We start from the raw sequence: 20,112 nt of genomic DNA on the forward strand, positions 1-20,112 counted from the left end.
CGATGCACGAACTTTGTGAGAAGCCGCTGCACCTGTTGCATAATGATCTTCATACAAGATTCACAATATCATTTCAATGTGATTTTCTTGCTCAACAAACCTCTACCATCCATATTCTCAACACCTGTGATGATCAGCCTGTTACAGCAGGTTCAGCAAAGTAGCACACTGCATTGAAAACACGACAGGCTCCGATTAACAACACGGAGCCAGGACCTGTCACAACGGGTGTAACTTGGCTGCCATGTACCACAGGTAAAAGTCAAACGCAGTTAATGATGGTTGTAGGAAAACAGCACATCCGGCTCAACCACATCAGCACAAAGACTCTTATCAGAGAAAAAAATCGATCCGAAGCCAAAACTTCCCCACGTATCAAACCCGAATAACGACTGAAAGCTGCCGAGCGCCTCGATGGAATTCACTATCACGCGGTACCGGACCGGACCGGACCGGAGCGGGTCTGACTGACTGGGTCAAACACAAATGACCTTAACTCCTTATTTCGAGGCACAGACGAGATGCATGTCTGAAAATGTTGGAACGTCACCGCGTTTGGTCATTTCACTCATGTGCTGACAGAAGTGTATGAAGTATATTGCTTCATAACGTTTTGCTTGATCACTTACGGTTAACTAGCCACCTACAGCAAAATGCAGCCTTTTAAAGTGAATTTTATTCTAGTTGATTCCACCTTGTTGTTACTTTGGAGATTGTAGTTTGTGCCGCTGCTGTTTTTGTTGTCACATTTCTAATAAAAACCCAGTTCAGCACCAATACAGTCCAACTTTAACTGTGTCAAAGCAGCTGAAATCAATCCTGATAGATCTGATCCAGAGTCAGTCTGTCATCCAGCTGCAGAGCGAATCAGTTCGACGCGTCGCCACAAGCGCACCGTTCTCATTAAGCTCCAGAGTGCGAGATGCACTTTGAGCGAGAAACCCTCATTTACGGCCTCCATTAGACAGAAAGAGCGAGAGAGCGCGGCCCGAGGAGACGGGTGTTCTCTGTCACGTCGGACCGAGCCCGGCCGAGGAGAAACACCGCTGTCAGTCTTAAAACAACGGCTTCCTGGAAAGTCAGAACACTCTGAAAAATTCAAAAAGACTAAAATGCACTTTGGTAAATTGGTGACATTGATTCAAACAGTTTGGTTCGTTGCATAAAGGCCGAATCCCGAGTTGTATGAACCTTCAAGTCCGCTTCATGTACTGTGCATCCTCAGACAAAAGGAGAGTAATCTTAAGTAAAATTGGGACACAATGATCTAATTATAGCTGATCTGGGGACAGCTGGAGTGCCATGGTTTAGGCTAACTGCCACAGAGTGCACGGAGCTGGAAGAAATGTGATTCAGAGACGGTGTGGACGTAAACCGGGGCAGACGAAGACCCGGGTCGGTTTGAAGTCAAGCGGGCAGGACAGTTCACGGGGCTGTGCGGCTTCAAGTTAAATCTAAGACCTGATTTCATACCCGCTTCACGTTCACACCGACGCAACGGTAATTCCCTATGACAGACTTCATCTAATGAATCTGACCTGAGCCCAGATCAGTGGCGGAAAATTCGATGCACGAATCAACCAAATAACGATGCTGGATTCACATTTGACCATCGTGTGTTTGCCAAACTGACACTTGTCCACTGCGAGCTGCTGATCTTCCTCCTGCGGCTCAGTCCGCCGTCACGACCAGACCAGCGTCGGTCCGGGGGAGCAGGATGTCCCCGGACTTCTGCAGCCACCGTCACAGACGCTTCAGACCTAGCATTACTGCCTCCAGCGGCCCAGATGGTTTTGGGCTTCTGTCAACTAAATGTGTGACTTCTTCGTACCTTCTAGGGCCTTGTTGTGAGGAAGGTAAATTCAGTTCTGCCTGAGACTTTAAAAACACTTTACACAAAGTGCGGACGCCTCCTCGGGATCGTATTTAGGTTTCCGTGGGCTTAGATTATCGGCCGCTGTCTGCAGGTCAGAGGTCAGCCGGCGTATAATCAAACCTCACGTCGCTGCTGCAGCTTTAAACTGTCTGGGGAAGAACTGAGCGTCAGTCAGCGCGGTCCCGCAACAACCAAAGCCCAAAACACGGGACTACAGTTGCTGTTCATTTCAAATCCGTGTCGTCCTCACACCCGGACCCCGCTGCTGAAAGCACTGCGCTCAACCAGCGAGAAGACGACGAGGGAGCTGAGGCTCGGGTAGGCCAAGCTCAGGTCCAAAGCACAAAAAGCGCTGACAGACCCAAAGGGGCGAGATATTCCCCGCTATTTAGTGGGAACTGTCAGAAGTGAACAGATGTGTCAGCTCTGCCTCCCTCAGTCCTTCAGGCTCACAGGTTGGTATATTTAGAGACAGGAGCCGCAGCAGGACTGACTGAAGGCAGAGTTCGTATTAGCGATTAAGAACCTCCTCACGCTGAACAGTTAGTTTGCTGGGAGACCTGAGCAAGGACTCGGAGACAGCTGTTGTGATTGGCCACCGACTTCAGCGTTACCGACCCCCACCCCGCCAACCCACATGTGGCCAAAGTGCTCACTTCTTCTTCTTCTCGGTCGCCGCTGCAGCTCCGATTAACTCTGCTCATCTCGACCCGTTTCCTCCACGTCGCTTAATCCACAGCGCCGATCCCGATCCCGATCCCGATCGATGACCGATCGATAACTATCTCGGACCAGCTGGGGTTTGGGTCTGGACTGCGAAGCGGAGCGAAAATGAAACTTTTTCCACACGGTCGTGTCTCCTGCAGGCGGAGACTCCTCACGGCTTCACGCGTGTTTCGCAACTTCTGCCGCGAGAGACTCGGGCCGCAGACCGATCCCCGGTCGGCTGCACGCGCCGCAGGTCCGCTCGTGTTAGCGGCGTTTAAAGCGAAGGAGACTCACCTGCAAGGTCCATCAGAGAAGCGCGGTCGCTCGCGTCCTCTGCGCGTCAACGCTCATTCGGTCTGAGCACAGCTCCGTCAACACACGCCAGCTTCACCCCGGGCGCGCGCACGCACGCGCACACACACACACACACACACACACACACACACCCCTCTGTCCCGGACCTTCACAATAAAGGTCCTTCCACAGCGCAGAAAACAAAGCCTCTGGTGGCAGGTATGGACCGCGAATGTCGCATTTCCAACATTAGTACCGATCTTCGCTCGTCCAGCTGCTTGCAAACACCAAATAAATGAAGCTCGACGTGCTTCACATTGACGACGACGACCAAAGACAAGGTTCAAACACATGTCAATTCATATTTATTCATATATAAATGTATAGCTGCCTTAGCTATTGTAATATAAATAAAGTAAATAGCTTTTAGAATTTCACCTTTTGAATGTTTTATTATATTATGGGCCTATTTCTTATTATTTCCCCCTTTCTTTTTAGGTGTTTCCTGCCTCTTTAGCCTGTTTCTTATGCTGCTGGAGAATATAAATAAACTCTTTGGGGATAAACAGAGATATATTTAATCTGATCTTAACCAGAACAGGGAGGAAAATATTATTAAAGCGATGAGACAGGAGAAAGAGACATCGGAAGATCCTGATAACGGCAGCGGAGGAGTAATAACTGATTCTCAACTAGAAATAATTCAAATCAGGTGTTAAAATAAACCAAAAGAGTTTTGGACATGTGCGCATGGAGCAGGGGAAATTCATTATTGTTCCTTAAATTACAGCTGAATCAAATCTACACTGTGCCTGTAGATGCAGCTGCTTTTTCAGAACAGTTTTTGTTACTGACTTTCTAATGGAATAACTTTATCTTCAGAGCAGACAAAAGAGTGACAGAAACATTTTATTTGCGGTGTCTTTGGATCAGTTGTGTCTCATTGATTATTTTAGTTGTGTCATTACTTTAATATGAACTGCTGAAACCAAACCTCTAATAACTGAAACTACAACGGTCGACCGATGTCGATGTGATTTCTTATTGCAGGAAGATGAGACACGTAGGTGATACTCAGATGTTGCCTTAGGCTACAATCTTACAACTTCAGAGGTGTTTCACCGTTTCATTGGGATATCTTTAGGAACTGAATCCAGATTGTTTGCAGGCTTTTATTTTGAAGGTCCGGTTGCAGGATGTGTGGCTTTATTGTGGCGGGGCTTACAGGTGGAGAGCAGACTGAGGAATGCAGCAGATCCAGAGCTGAAGTCAGAGAGCCACCTAAACCAGAGATTAGACTGAGACAACGGCACAATGGTCGGGGACGTGACCGGAAAATACACCTCGTCCTGTTTTATACGTCTCCTCGCAGGAGTTTTGACCTGTGTGAGCGGCACCTGCGCAGGTGGAGTTTTCACAACAAGAACCACAAAGAGCCGAAGCTTTAAAAACACGAGTAGTATTCACTTGATTCTCCTTTACCCTTCGGAAGAGCTGATCAATCTATGAAACTAACAACATAAAGAACAGCTTTCAACATTTCACTCTAACAACGTCAACAAATTCTATACCTGGATTTCACTCTTCCCACCTGTGAACTAACTGATACAGGACTTCAGCGTCTGTCCACATTAAGGCGGCTGAATGAGAAAACGCTCATTTTCAACTAAGCGTTTGCTTTCTGTCCACACTGAGACAACATTGTTCTCATCCAAATTTGAGAATTGTGGAAACAGTCCCTCCAGAGTGGACGGATCTGAAAAACCGGCCCCACATCAGGGTCCCTGGATCGATCAAATACACGCTGACGTTCATTCAGGCGTCAGAGCTACTAAACCACGTGAGAGTGAGCGCACACAACTGTTAATTCATCTTAAAATCTCAGCAGCACATTGGTCGTCAACCCCCGACAATTTGGAGCAATGAGCCACTAAAATATGAGCGACGCACCCTCGCTTATAAGTTCCAGGTTACGTTATATTCAGCTCTGCGGGGTCGCGACCTGCAGCCTGACAGGATGTCACCTGCGCACTGCAGGTAAAATGGGTCCGAGGGAAGGTGTGACGTTCGTGTGGCCTCTGGCTGTTTTCACACGCGGATCATTTTCCTGTAATCAGTGACCTTATCTGGTGACATCACGACCTCGAGGTTCAGGAAAAGTCTCATCTGGACACAACTGACATACCAAGAGGAAGAGGAGGAGGAGGAAGAGAGGACGACACGCCGCAGAGCTGCAGGCGTCTCAGAGCTGAGACAGTTAATGAGCAGTCAACACTGTAATTAGACTGCGCAGCCGACAGTGGACTCAAATTACATCTCAGCCGCCGTCACCGCTGCTGCTCAGCCTTCATAGTGTCAAAATAAAAAAACAAGTGGAAGCAGAACAACAAGAAGGAGAAGAAGAAGAAGTGGGCAATAAAGAAGCGTCTAATTTCCTGTTTCATTATTGTACTTCCCAGTCTGGCTTCATTACCTCATGTCAGTTTCGACCAATCAACAGAATAATCAGACAGTGTCAATGCTTCAAAACCACAGTGTGAAAAGAAGTATCCAAACCTACATTAAACATGGTCTACATCTAGTGTCAAGCTGCTGATACATCCAGTATCCAACCCAGTATAAATCTAGTATTAAAACCAGTATAAATCCAGCACAGAAGCCAGTATAAATCTAGTATCCAACCCAGTATAAATCCAGCATCAGACCCAGTATAAATCCAGTATTAAAACCAGTATAAATCCAGCACAGAAGCCAGTATAAATCCAGCACAGAAGCCAGTATAAATCTAGTATCCAACCCAGTATAAATCCAGCATCAGACCCAGTATAAATCCAGTATTAAAACCAGTATAAATCCAGCACAGAAGCCAGTATAAATCTAGTATCCAACCCAGTATAAATCCAGCATCAGACCCAGTATAAATCCAGTATTAAAACCAGTATAAATCTAGTATCCAACCCAGTATAAATCCAGCATCAGACCCAGTATAAATCCAGTATCCAACCCAGTATAAATCCAGCATCAGACCCAGTATAAATCTAGTATCCAACCCAGTATAAATCCAGCATCAGACCCAGTATAAATCTAGTATCCAACCCAGTATAAATCCAGCATCAGACCCAGTATAAATCTAGAATTAAAACCAGTATAAATCCAGTGATGAGCAAGGTTTACATCCTGATTTAATCCTGGTACAAACCCAGTATAATCTCAGTATAAACCCAGTTTAAACTGGTTGTCAGGGGCCTGTTTGTGTGAGCTGACTGGGTATATTAACATATAAATAACCTCCTCCCTCCTCGGCCAGTGGGTGGTGGGCGAGGAGGGGTGAGGGGTTGAGGATTAAGGGGGTCAAGTGAATGAATGAGCTTCTCTGTGGCTGAATGAGCAGGAAGACCAGGGAGGGAGAGGTTTCTGTCAGTCTGATCACTGATCAATAAACCGGTCACTGTGACAAAAATCTGGAACCATGAATTTAACCTTTGTGGATGTTGCGTTTTACCAGACTCCTCCAGTCCCAGATCTGGTTTAGTGAAACAAAACAAACCCGGGCCCCTGCGGCTCGGGGCGGGAGCCCCCTCGGCCCAGGCGTCCCACTGGGGGCAGCGGGGTCAGTCCAGCTCCCATCAGATGAACGAATGGACACTGGATGCTTTGTCTTCACACATTCCCCGGCCACAGCCGATGTTCCCACACAGAGCGGCAAAATTACAGGCTGCACCCGAACGCCTCATTATGAGTTTAGGAAGGCAATCACCTGACTCTGCAACGCCGAGTCTGGGAAGCGTTTCCGACCGAATCTGCATCTGCAAACACTGACCCAAGCGCACGAACCGAGCAGCCAGAGACACGATTTTCCCCCAGACTTACGAAGACATTCGACACGGGTACATTCTCCCACAATTCTTCTTCATATGTTTGGGATCTCCGTAAACTTTGGGCTGTGATTTTACTGAGCAAAGGTCTATATACAGCGTTTTTATTTCAAAAACCTTCCAGGGACAGACCGCAATACCGGCGTTGTTTTATTTGAAGCCACAGGAAGTTCAGCTTTAGCCACAGAGGTTAACAACCATGCTCAGTCATCGTTCGGCGGGTTGCGGATTCACTATAATACTGCCAGAGAGAAATTGTGAAAGAGGGCGTAGCCATAGTGAGTCTGTTGGATCAAGAGGTAGGGGCGATACCTCACTAATGTGTGCCACACCTTTGACAATGCCATTGGTGGTGTGTGGAAAATCCCTCACATTTTGCCTGGAGGTCAACATGGAAATTTGGGATGTGTAGGGTACATGTTAGGAAAATATAAACCCCCCCTGGTCCCCCATACGAATGCAAACCTCACTCAAATTCAAGAGTTTAACTATTAATGCCAAACAAACCAATATATGGCCCGGAGCGTGCCACCAGACTAACTGTAGACTTTTACAGTGTTTATACCTAATCAATTAATAAAATGACCAATTTTGAAAAGCTAACAAGTAAATACATTCAGAATTCAAATCACGCATTATCTCTCAGAAGGGGAAAAAAAAAGGGGACCCAGAACTTCTCTGATTCCAGATTATCAAAGGAAACAGGACACTCCTTACGGCTTTGCAAAGGTGTGATGGGCGTTTCTTTCGGATCGCTTATAGCCTGAACAATTAATCCAGACAGTAATCAGTAAATTTAGTGAAAATAATCCTTAGTTTCACCACTAGATCCAGTTAACGGAGGAAATTAATATTTAAATTTCCTTATTCTGTTTAAATGTCACTGAATTTGAAAAGGGGTCGTCAAAATGAAGTAATAGAGTAACGGCGAGTGATTGCGACGGCCTTGCTGTTCACCCGCATCGATACAACTACAGTTACTTGTCGGCTGGTAGCCAGACAGCCGATGACCCAGCCAGTGATTGTGAAGCAGGAATGAAGCAACTGCGGCCGATGAGCTAATACTAAGAATAAGAGCAACTTCGGTGCTCTGACAGAACTGATACAGCGCGTTATTAGTGTAGAAACCATCGGTGCAACAATTAGCTGAAACATTTTTTACTTATTCATCCAGTAAAAAAATACAAAAACATTGTTATTTGAACATCTTTGGACTAAATCCGCGACCTGTCCACACTCTGGGCTCCTATGAGTTGTGACGGGCATTTGTTACACTTTCAACCTCCACTGTGAGCCCAGGTAAAGGCCGTTCTCCAAGGTCTTTTCGATGGGTTTCCGGTGCTGAAAAGAAATGCAGCAATCTTGTTTTACATGCCGTGATTACCTGTATTCCAGTTTTCATATACAAGTCAAACAAACATCTCAAGTTAGCCCAATGTTTTGGCAAAGTAAGTGCTGGGCATAAAATAAAAAGAGAAAATATTCCAAGCATCACCTCAACCAGAACTTGAGATGTTGACTCACCGAAACTAAAGAACTAAAGAACAGAATATTAAAACTTATTAGATCAACCGACCTCAGAAATAGAAGAGGTGTAAGAAAGAAACAGAAAAAAAGACTGACAGAGAAAAACATGAAACTTCACAGACTCTCATTTCGTTTTCATTTTTGCAAATCAGCCACTACAGGTCTGATGCACAAAAAAAAGATGCTGAATACTCTGAATTTATTTTCCTGCCTCGAATACTCCAAAACTCCGGGATATTCCGGGAACGCCGTGTAACTAAACTGAATCCCGTGAGTGGAACTGAAATCCTCCACGGTACATTTCTGGTTTTGCATTTACCGATGCTTTTGCACACCGACGGTGGTAGAAAGTAACTAAGTACATTTATTCAAGTACTGCATTTGCTTTACTTGAGTATTTCTGTTTTCTGCTACTTTATGCTTCCACTCCACTACATTTATTTCAAAGGTTTAGTTTTGCAGATTCAGATTATTAATACAAAATATAATTAACAAATACATTATGGTGGAATTAAGATAAACCATGAAGAATTATGTACAGTGTATTATAATATATCAAACTACCCAGCAATTAAAACTTGCCTCTTCTTCAACAGCTGCAAAGTTAACGTGATCATACGTACATCGATGATTATGATACAATAAATCTGAAAGGGGCCACTCTGCATGAGGAGCACTTTTACTTCTGATGATACTTTGGTACTTTTACTCAAGTAAGGTTTTGAACACAGAAGGTTTATTTCTTATTTCTACTTCCTACTCCGTAGTATGGAAACCTTTACTTCATTAAAAAATCTGAGTTCCTCTTCCACCACAGCTTTATCCTTAATAAACACACACGGCCCCACTCCTCCGCAGTCTGAACATCATCACATCTGCTCTTTTGTTCTGACTTTAATCCCTGCTAATGGCTGCTGGGTTTGGCCTCTCACGCACGCACACTCTCACGCTGCGGATTACCTCAGTGTGTGTGTGTGTGTGTGTGCGTGAGGCCTGTCACTGTTCCGGCGGTGTTACATAATAAGATGTTACTGAACCCTGTTGTGCTCTAGTCTTCACAGCACCACCACCGTCCGGTTCTTACCTAGCATGGCGGCGCCCTCTGCCTGAAACTCTGGGAACTGTCCCTCTGAGGGGACGCTGACCGTCCTGCGGAGACTTCGACCCTTCGCCGAGTCTGTGGGGCTCTCCTGAGCTTCCCCTGCAACCTGAGGGGGAGGAGGGGGGAGGTTACTGTTAGGGGGTCTCTGCAGGACACATCTCACTGAGCATCAGTGGCCCTGTTCAGACCTGGCATTGACATGCGTCTCGTGTGATCTGCTCACAGGTGGACGGCTCTAAATACAGGTGTGATAAGCAGGCTTAGAGCTGCCTCTTGTGATCGGATCGGGCGCAGAGACGCGTGTTAATGCCAGGTCTGAACGGGGCCTGTGCTGTCATGGGGTCTGACCTCATCGTCCTTGTTGAGCAGGATGAGCTGGCTGTCGGTCAGGATGCAGAACTTCCTCTCCCAGGCTCCACTATCGGTGTACGGACTCTGACCGCAGGAGAAACGGTGAGCAGGAGGACCCTTAACATCTGAAACCAGACATGGGACGTGTTAGGAAACATGCACACGGAGCAAAGGGTTTTTACATGGAGGGAGGCAGGTGTGTCAGGTTGACGGATTAAAGATAAAACATCTCCGTTTGATGTAGCCCTTAAAATAACGGACGCTTAGGTCAGCGTAAACTGCTGGAGCAACACAACGGTGGATAAAAACAGAGTAAATCCACTATATCGCGTCAGTAAATTAGTGTATATGCGCAGTCACTTCTCAAACCTTCCTCAAAACAAAATATTACAGCTCAAAATTCAGCTGCAGGCATCTGAAGCTGGAGCTATGCTATGCTAGTCAAAACTACAAGGGGCACGTGTTGAAAACTTAAATATTACCAGTCGTAATTTATTAAAGAGGGAGGATATGGATATCCTGCAAAAGTGAGGGGTGGGGGTGAGGTAGGTGGGGCGGGCGGGGGTAAGAGCACTTAATAAATTAATACATTTTTAAGTTAAAGGAGGCAGTTTTGAAGGAAACCGGGAGTTAAAATTGCTCCAAAAGAGTAAAATCGGACTCTAACTGATCAGTTTGGAGATTTTACTCAGGAATCACCTGAGTTTCTCAGTCAGAAACTCAGGTGAACGTGAAGAAGAAGAATACTGTCAGACACAGTAGAAAAGTCTTCTGCTCAATTAAAAAGATCCACACGGGAATAAATCAACCGTTTGAAAAGGTCAGTCTCACAGGAACACAGCTTAACTTCACCGGACACTGATCACGTTTTGGCTTTACCCTTGGTTATCATCTTAGTATAGATTGTTTTTTGTCTTGTCTTTGCCATTACTTAGGTTTCCCTCACACCTTCACATATGTAAATTTCCTACCACATAATGTAGCGTCACGCTCCTCATACACATCCTCCATGACTGTGACTATGCTGTGGCGATGTCATGGAATTGTTTTGATCCGTTTTGTCTCGATGTCTACGTGTTCTGCTCCCTCCCTGTTATGCCACGCTGGACCAATTAAAGGTATATTAGTTCAAAAATACAAACGCTCAAACAGCAGCTGCTGCTGTTCTGCAGAAACACGCTGCAGAAATCCAGACATTTAAATGTTTAGTTTCTCAGGTGAGCCGCAGTTAAACAGGCTGGCTTTTTGTAAGGGTCTGGACCACCAACCACCCAAAGGGGGTCCTGACCCCTCAAAGGCCCCAAAAGCAACAGGCTCACTGTTGTCAAATAGATTCTCATAATTCGATTAAATGCAAATGTGTTTCTGAATAGGCAACACTATGATAAGGAGGCCTGCATTCTTACTTAATCTAGGGGCCTTGTCTTGTAGGGAGGCCAAAATCTAGTTTTAAGATGCGGGGCTTTGAAGAAAATCTATTCAAGATGACATTAACCGTACTAATCGGGTATTTGACGATAGAGTGGGAGGAATTGGTGTCAGCAGGGATCCACAAACATCACAAATCAGGTTCAGACGTGTTGAACGGATAAGAATCAGGACAGTGAGGCTTGTTTACAGCTCATCCCGCTCACTTTCCGCTAAACAATCCAGAAAACATTCAGCTCCTTGAGTCAACGTCTCGTCCCAGTCAGCTGACCGACCTCAAACAAGAGCCATGGGACGGGGAGCGAGTGGGCGGCTCTGCGTGGAGGAATCACACGAAGCAGACTGAGCCGAGCCTGCAGAGGGCGCTGTGGATCTAAACTCCCTGCCGATCAGCTGCTCATCGGGGGGACGGGCGAGACAGGAGAGGCAGAGGAGGAGGGCGATTAAAAATGAAAGTGATGTCTGGAGGAATCAGCAGAGTCGTCTGATCTCATCTGACACCCACGGCACAGCGGACTCAGCAGGGGTCAGAGGTCATGTCACTGTGCGTTAGAGAGGATTCCTCCTCTGCAGCAGCAGACAGTCACGTTCGTGTTAGGTGAACCGGATCAGTGGTGTTTTGTGTCTGGTGATCACCTGGATGGAAAAGAATTATCCTGGTGAGAAGACCACTGTGGCTGTACCTCACATTTTTTAAAGGACATTTTTGGCAGGAGAATAATCAGAGTTACAAGCAAACGTGACGTTTTTTGTTTGCACTGTTCTCCGTCCACTTAAGGTGCATCTCCTCTCCTTTTGGGGAACTCAGTTCCCCAAGCTGCGTTTCCACCAGAGGAGCAAGGGTCTAAATTAAATTCCAGGGTGATAGAGTTTTAGCCCCAGAGAAGTCCCTGCTCCGGGGGCAGTATTTTCTTAGGGGTCCGGAACCTTCCGGGTTGGCCTTGCAGCGCTGAACGTCCCCTATTGACCAAGTACACTAGTGTTTTCCACAGCATTGTTACGTACACAGCGTTTTTAAAAACCTTCACCTGCAGGCACATTGTTTTGCTTGTAGTTTGCGGGCGACGGTAATCAAGACAGAGCCCACAACCAAGTCCAAGCTTTGTTGTCCGCTTTTGCAGAGGAAGACATTCAGACTGAATTTGAGACGGCCGCTCGAAACGATAAGATTTACATGAAGATTTCATCTCAGCTGAGTGAGCTCAACATGCAGCACAGCCCCAAAAAGTGCTGGGAGAAGCTCAGGAAGCTGAAGCAGGACTACAAAAAAAATCAAAGACCAGAAGAGCGGAGGCGGCTCCGACCGGCACAGAGGACGAGTTCCTGGAACTGTCCATCTTTTGCCTTTTAATATCCAATATCTGAACCATCTTGGTCTGTAAAATACGGTGGAAACACAAGAAGAAACGTCAAACCAAAGAATCACAAGGTTTTAAAAGGTCAGGTTATATGAATCTCCAGGTTACAGGTTGTTAAGTACCCGCAGTGGAACAGGACCAAAAGCCTGTTGAAGCCTCATATTATCTTCAGCTGAACTTTACAGTTGTTTTTCCATAGATCAAGAGGGCCGTAGATTTCGCCCTCCTCTTTAAATCTACAGTAATAATGAGTGTCGTATTAAGATACACTTTTTTAAATTACGCTAATAAGTGGTGGGTGATATGGATGGTAATTTTATATCATGAAACATACAGTATATGTGGTAGTAAGGTCAACACATTTTCTAGATTATCACATTTATTACCCGGTGAATTCATCATCACACCGATGTCAAAATCAGATGAAAATAATACTATTTTCAACATTGCCCTCAGTGGTCGAATACACCCAGAGATAAACTGACAACTGGATAGTGTCTCAGAGTATAAATACCGGCCAGCAGTAATAAGAGTCATCCAGTGGGAACATGGATATCCACAGTAAATTTCATGTAAATCCAGCCAGTGTTTGGTGACAAGTTTGCTCTCGATGAGATGACCCACCACCACCAGACTGACCTACGGCAGGGAAACATTTTGGTGTAAAATAGCCAGATTTTTCCTTTAAAAGCTGATAAATGAGGATTTTCAGAGTTTTTCAGACTCCCGCAGTGATCTGGCTTTGTGTGTGTGTGTGTGTGTGTGTGTGTGTGTGTCAGACAGTAAATCAGTGTTAAGTGTTGAACAAAAGCTGCGTCTGTTTGTGCACAGCGTCTCGTCAGCAGGGACGAGTAAACAGACGGTGCTTTCACTGTGCCCGATTGTGCTGGGATCAGTCAGCGTTTGTCTGGCCGGGTAAACACTCCACACACACTCAAACACAAACACAATGACGCTAATTGATTATGATGGACGTCTGATTGCTACATAAATTCTACTGCTGCTGCAGTTTGCCTCTGTCTGCCAGGGGCACGGTAACAGGAAGCAGTCTGTCCTGGATGTGATCATCTACACAGTTTACAAAAACCTGACGGATCCTCTGATATTATTTACACCATAAGTGGACTTTTCTCATGCTGAGTGATTTGAATCGATAGAGAGCAGGGCCAGAGGCTCTGGTTTTATTGATGCGGTGGTTTGCAGAAAAATGGTTTAAACTGGAAAAACTGAGTTTGGTGTAAATGGTTACATCTTGTTCTAAAACCTTTGGTGTTTGTAGTTATCAGGAGATTTCCAAAACTTTCTTCCCAACTTTGTTTTAAATTAAAGCAAAAATTAAAGCCTGTGATTCTCATGAACCTCAAAATGTCACATTTTAATCTAAAACATTTACTACAACATTTAAGATCTCAACTATGAACATTGAATTCCCAATGCAGAACCTCCATTGGAAATCCACCATTTGAGCCCCGAGTGGCGCAGCTACCAGCGCAATTAAAATACATCATCACTGTACTATAATGTCACCCTTCAGAATATTCACGATTTTATTACAAAAATAAAACATAAAGAGTCACTAAAATAATATGAATTTACCACTGACATGCTAAAGTTGCACAGATGACAAAAATAAACTCTGTAGTTCACTAGAGCCTAAACATATTTCACATTTGGTTCCACGGCATAAATCGCACTTTTTAACATCTTACATTTGAATCTTAGGCTGTTAAGAGTTTATGTTCTAGTTGCATTGATTATGTTTAAGGTTCAAAGATCCAAAATGTGTTGATTTGTACAGCTGAGCTCCTGTCTGATGTTACATTGGAAATCTGACATTTCACTGCAGTTAATTACAAAAATAACACATGAACCATTGACCTGAACCATAAATCCACCATTAACAGTTACAGGACCTTTTCGTTGTTGGTTCCTTTTGACGTTCAAAGCTGTTAAATCTGCCTTTTTTATTCATATGTATTAATTGTGTTTGGTCCACACATGGTAAAAGTGTTTTGATTTATGGAAATGACTCTTCTGTCTCATTGCAACATAATCTACACCTGTTAGCACCTCAACTATGAATCTAAATTTGCAGTGATTGTGCATTTGTTTTTGTTTTATTGTTCTTTTTTTTCAAGTCTCCTCTGACTACACATCTGTTTTACAATATCTAATATTGTAGAACTTCCGACTGGAAATCGGCCGTTTTAACCCAAAATGGCGGAAGCAACTTCCAGGTTCCCAGCATCATTAGTCTATAAAAAATAAACCCTACCTGGCCTCACGGTGCTGGCGACCCACCTAAATCAAAACAGATGGACTAATTTTGATTGTTAGACCCTTGCAATAAGTTTAGCATTAAGTTTTAGAGGATTTCCATATAGAGTATTTGTATACTGAACTGTGAACTGTACCTGGATTATTATTCTTTTTGAAAATGACCACAATCACTCAAAAGATGAGTCTAATCAATGCACACGTGACTCTTCACAGTACCACTGTTGCAGTTTTAGACAGTGCTGTTACGGTTTGTTCTTTTTGACATTCATATCAAAGTTGCACAGAAAAGGGAAGCTTGACGCGGCTGTAATCACTTCCACATTTTTAAAGCTTTTCCCGACACTAAATCACAATACGGTGCAAATAAAGAAATCTGCACTGATGACGCTGAACTGGCGTCAGCTAAGGCTCCCAGTCGCTCTGAAGGAAACTAAAGTGAGTTGCTGATTATGGTGAAGAGGTCTGGTTTGTAAAATACGGCGGAAAACATAAGGAAGAACCCTCGTAAAAAAAAAAAAAGCAAAAGTTCAGGGTATGGCAGTGGTTCTCAAGATAAATCTAAAGGGTGACAAGATGATTAAGGGGATAATAAAGAAAATAATCGCTGTGTTATTCACATTATCCTCTCACCACAACGTAAGCTCAGTGGCTGTTCTGGGGCTTTTTCGATCGAATCACATGATGTCCTCTGCAGATGAAGCCTCCCAGTTTTCATGGGAATGTGGAGGGTTGACAAAATGCAGCTTCTCCGAGGTCAGGGATGACCTTTGTACCCCGATTACCAAGACATCATGAGTGGGAAGTCCTTTAAGTTTTCAGAAAAACTGTCAATTTTAACACCTACATTTTCATGACAACTCCATCTGCTGAGGAAGTTCCGTGGTATGATCAGAAGCTCCAGAACAGCTACGAAAGGGACCATGTGGTGAAATCCTTTTTTGTCAACTGCTGTTTCCAAGGTCAAGGATGGACTTTCAATCTCAAACTCATGTTTATTTTTTACAACTTCGCTATTTTTTGCTTTGTTTTTCTTGTTGAATCATTAATATTTATCCCAGAAATTAAACAATCTGAGGAGAATTACAAAAAAAATCTCAAACCCAAAGTAAGCAGATATGAAGTCACAGGTACACACTGATTAAGACAAAATGATGAGAAACGACTGGCTTTTGGGAAACTCCAGGTTAGGGGTTGTGGAAAAGGGCTCCACCACCTCTCTGACAATTCGAAGTTTCTGTTCTAACCTACCAACACTGGAGTCTGGTTTGCGCACAGCAGCTTCCCTCTGACAGCAGAACCTAAAGAATAATATGAGGGTTTGTTGATGAATTACAGCCACAGGAAGCGAGAGGAGGAGAGCTAAAGGAGGACCGTGTGTTTGTGCAGAAAGCAGCTGAGGATCTACATTTTCAGCAGCCTATTTCTGGCTGCATACTAAATCATCCACGTCAAAGCTCAAGCCCAGAAACCCCTGAGAGATGTGAAAGTAGTCACACCTGCTCCTGTTCAGAGCTGCTGAGTGAAAGAGCAGCAACCAAAGAGGAAGGAAAGAAGACTAATTGGCCGGTTTTTCTGTTCTGTCTCCGAGCGGCGCGGAGGGACTCAAGCTCGGATAATTAGCAGATCCGAGGTCTGCTGCAAGCGACGAGACATGTGGACGCCTCCGAGCCGACAGATGAGCAGAGCTGAACAAAGACGGGAAGCAGGGACGGGACGGCAGGCTGCTCCCAGATCATCTGCTGAGACAGCGAGAGAGAGGAACGCCGCCGGCTGCTGGCCTTACATAACAAACTCGTACCTGCCTGAACCAAAGTCCTGCTTCAGCCCGACGTCACGCAAACCTCCACAGAGATCAGGATGGAGCTACGAGGACCATTGCTGCTGAAAATACACACTTGTGATGACTGACTGGGCCTGGAGGCTGAAAGGATGTGACAAATACCAGTCTGATCACAAGAAAATGAGCCAAAATTCAATTCATCTCTTGTCCACTTCAAGAAAGATCCATAAAGCAACAAATCAATGCAGAACTTCCTTTGGAAATGTGCTGTTTAAACCTAGAGTGACTACATTCGCTTCCTGTTTTCCAGTTTCTTTTATTTTATTGAATAAAAAGATATTAAAGTAAGTTTAGATTTGATGCCTTCAGACAAAAAGAGAAGGCCAGAAGTATGTGGAGCTGCCTGAAATATTTCTTTTGTGTTTCTGCAGGGAATTCTCTCTCTCTTTTCTAACCTTTGGATGAACTGCCATGAAAGTTTGTACAGATATTTATGGTTCCCCATATCTTTGGTGATCCTTGGACTTTTAATCTAGAGCCACCATCAGGTTAACATTTATGATTAAATGTCTTGACAAGCTGACAACACAACCAGAACAAATTCTGGGCAAAACGAGACGAAGCCAAGAATTTATTAAACAAATGCACCGAAGCTGATGCCTGAAATTCATCATTACCCGTTTTTAGTTGCTTTATCGGATTCAACCATACGTTGTGTTACTTATAAATGAAACGCTTGGAGTATATCAAAACTGCACTAAAAAACACCAAATATTCCAGAGAAAACTGGGGGCCCTGATTGCGAAGACTAAATAAATCAGTTTCTTACATTTCATCCATCTTTTCTTTACCTTGATCTTGTAAAAACAACTGAGCCAAGACCAGTAGGTGGTACTTTGAGTTAAGAATGTTTTGTCCAACTGCTATTTTCCAAGGTCAATAAGAAACCTTCAAGCTAAGTTGGAAATAACTCATGGTCCTCACTAACGTTTCCAGAGCTTTCAACCACATCTCAGGTCAAGAGTGAACTTTTGAGCTGAGGAAAGGGATTAAGCATTTTTTTTCTTTTTTTTCTGAACATATCAGCGCCACCAAACTTATATGGAAAAATGTATAATTTTTAACGCATAACATTTTACAGTCGTAATATTTTGCAAAAGTGACATATAACACTACATTTATTTAAAAAGAGTAAAGAAGCCAAAAATTTTTTTAGGTATACCCACCAAACGTGTATGGAAAAAGGGGTCTATTTTAATGCATTACATTTTAAGAGATATGTTTTTGACTTCAGCTCACTTTTCACTTATTTGCTCACCAACACTTCACACCATCATCAGATTTCTCATACTGACCTTTCTGAATACACCATCCTCAGACAAAAGACCTACTTACCACTGCCCTGTATCTTTGAACACGCCTGTGGTCACAACATGATAAATCCTTTAGATACAGACCACCTTTACTCTGACACTTTGTTTACTTACGTACCACCATTTCTGGTAGTGCAAAAACTATGCTTTTAAAACTATGCTGCAGTTTGATTGTTTGAGATGAATCAAAGTGAGGCGGCGGTCCACAGGAAGTCCTCTTTGCTGCCTCCCTGCCTGCGGAGACGGATGGATTAAGCTTCTATATTTGTCCGGGCCGCTGGATGATCCAGACCTGGTGAAAGGTCAGAGCCGCTTGTCAGAGCGCCAGGAAACGACTGGACTGGCCCACGACATTGCCTGAGCGTGAAATTTATTTCTCTGCCGCGGGACACATTCAACGACGGCTTCCAAAATGCACCATAACCTTACAGAGTGGCTCCCAGCTCCTGGAAGACCTCTGCTTGATGCTGTTTGATGTTTTCAAATGCTGCTTCAGGCTCAAGTGGAGCAACAGAAACAAATCTACGGAACAATTCCTATACACGCGTTTAATAATTAACTTTATGTAATTATTACTTTTACTCAAGTTAAATATCAATACTTATTTCCCTACTGGCCACAAATGGCCAATATAGTACAATGACAGACTGAATTTGTGAGCCCGACCAGCCCAGGCCGGGGGGGGTTTAGTCTGGTTGATGAAACTAAAGATTTTTTTATTAATCTATTGATCAGCCTCTCAATTAAAAACATCAGCAAACAGGGGCAGACATGAGGATATATCGGAGCAACAATCTTTCAGAGGAACTTCTGTATTATTTAACATCACGCTGGCTATATCGAGGCTTTCAGAAAAGTCCAAATTTCCACACTTATAATTCATTATTGACTTGGATGTTGTTGTGAATGGTTATGTTAGCGCTACAACTTCATTATTTTCACTAGGTAATTAAACGTTTAGTCTTCAAAATGCCAAAAAATGTGAAAACCTTCTTTCACATTTTCCTTTGGCTTTAGGATCACAAAATCGTCGAGCCCAAGGGGATCAAATATCTTGTTCTGTCCAACCAACAGTCCACAACTCAAAGATATTTAGTTTACTATAACGTTAGACCAAGAAAAGGAGCACATTCTCGCATTTGAGAACTTGGAAATGACAATTAGTTGGCTGTTTTGCTTGAAAATTGACTTAAATGGTTAATTGATTGTCAAGATAATAATAATCCATCACTTGACTAATCCTTGCAGCTCTACTCTAATCAGCGTGATTTCCAGCAGCAGCTGTTTTTAATCAAGCAAGCTGTAAAAAGCCACCGTCCGCTACCTGCTCAGTAGCAAACAGCAGAAAAACACAGCCAGAGACCAGCTGGCGAACATGGCGGCGCATTTAGCAGCTACAGGCCCCTACACACTGTGTGGTAACAACAATCCTGCAGGTTTGTGTCATGTCCCGCTTTGTGTGATGGTCTAATAAAATCCTGGTCTCAGTCTGGGTCAGACTGTATGATGTCAGGGTTGAGGTTTGACTGACTGCAGGATGAATGTCTGGTGAACCACGGCCCTACGATGAAATACAAAAACAAAAACAGCAGAGCAGAAAACACGTCAGCGACCTGCATCATCCATCTCTACCGGTCTCAAGTTCTGAAAATGTGGTGAAGCAATAAACAGTGACGCTGTGGCCACAGAGCCGACACTTCTGTGCAGCCAAAAAAAACCCCCAAAGAGGAGGAGGAGCAGTCTGTCAAGCCGGTTTGAGTAAGTAAGTACAGCTCTAGAGGATTAGCTCAGTACCCCTTCATCTACACCACCCGCCATGGTCAGGAGGTGTGCATGTTATTTACAGTCTTTATTATATAAAAAGGAGGTATTGTTTAAAGAATTCTTATACGAGACAGTGATCCTGTAATTATCAAAGTTTGGACTTGGTCTCTTTTTATTTTGGCTATCAGTAGGTTTGGGCAAGTTTGTATTCATGCTACCACCACTGGAGGAGGCAGAGGCTGGTTGTTTTTATTTCAACTTTCTCTCTGGTTGTCTCGCACTCTCAGCCATTGGAGTTTATTGGTTATTGTTACAAAAAATGCACTGACACTAATTTGTAAAGTCAAATGTATGGATGCAGCTTTAAATTCTGTTGTTTTCAGATTAGCTGAGCTG

The 20,112-nt window shown here is 44.0% G+C and overlaps 1 protein-coding gene across 4 annotated transcripts in view; it reads right to left on the reverse strand.

Annotated features, from left to right (window-relative positions):
• Window positions 1-20,112, reverse strand: part of rasal2 (RAS protein activator like 2) — a 91,245-nt gene that overhangs the window by 43,036 nt on the left and 28,097 nt on the right. For 3 of the 4 annotated variants that reach the window (XM_040145614.1, XM_040145613.1, XM_040145612.1), the window contains exons 2-3: window positions 9,731-9,858; window positions 9,365-9,488 (exon numbers count right to left, since the gene is read on the reverse strand). In XM_040145614.1, the coding sequence (XP_040001548.1) occupies window positions 9,365-9,488; window positions 9,731-9,858 (252 nt within the window). Of the gene's footprint in view, window positions 1-2,878; window positions 3,005-9,364; window positions 9,489-9,730; window positions 9,859-20,112 lie in introns of those variants that run through there. The other variant, XM_040145615.1, reaches the window with a different exon arrangement.

Source organism: Xiphias gladius, chromosome 15 (assembly GCF_016859285.1).
Source record: "Xiphias gladius isolate SHS-SW01 ecotype Sanya breed wild chromosome 15, ASM1685928v1, whole genome shotgun sequence".
Lineage (NCBI taxonomy): Eukaryota > Metazoa > Chordata > Actinopteri > Istiophoriformes > Xiphiidae > Xiphias > Xiphias gladius.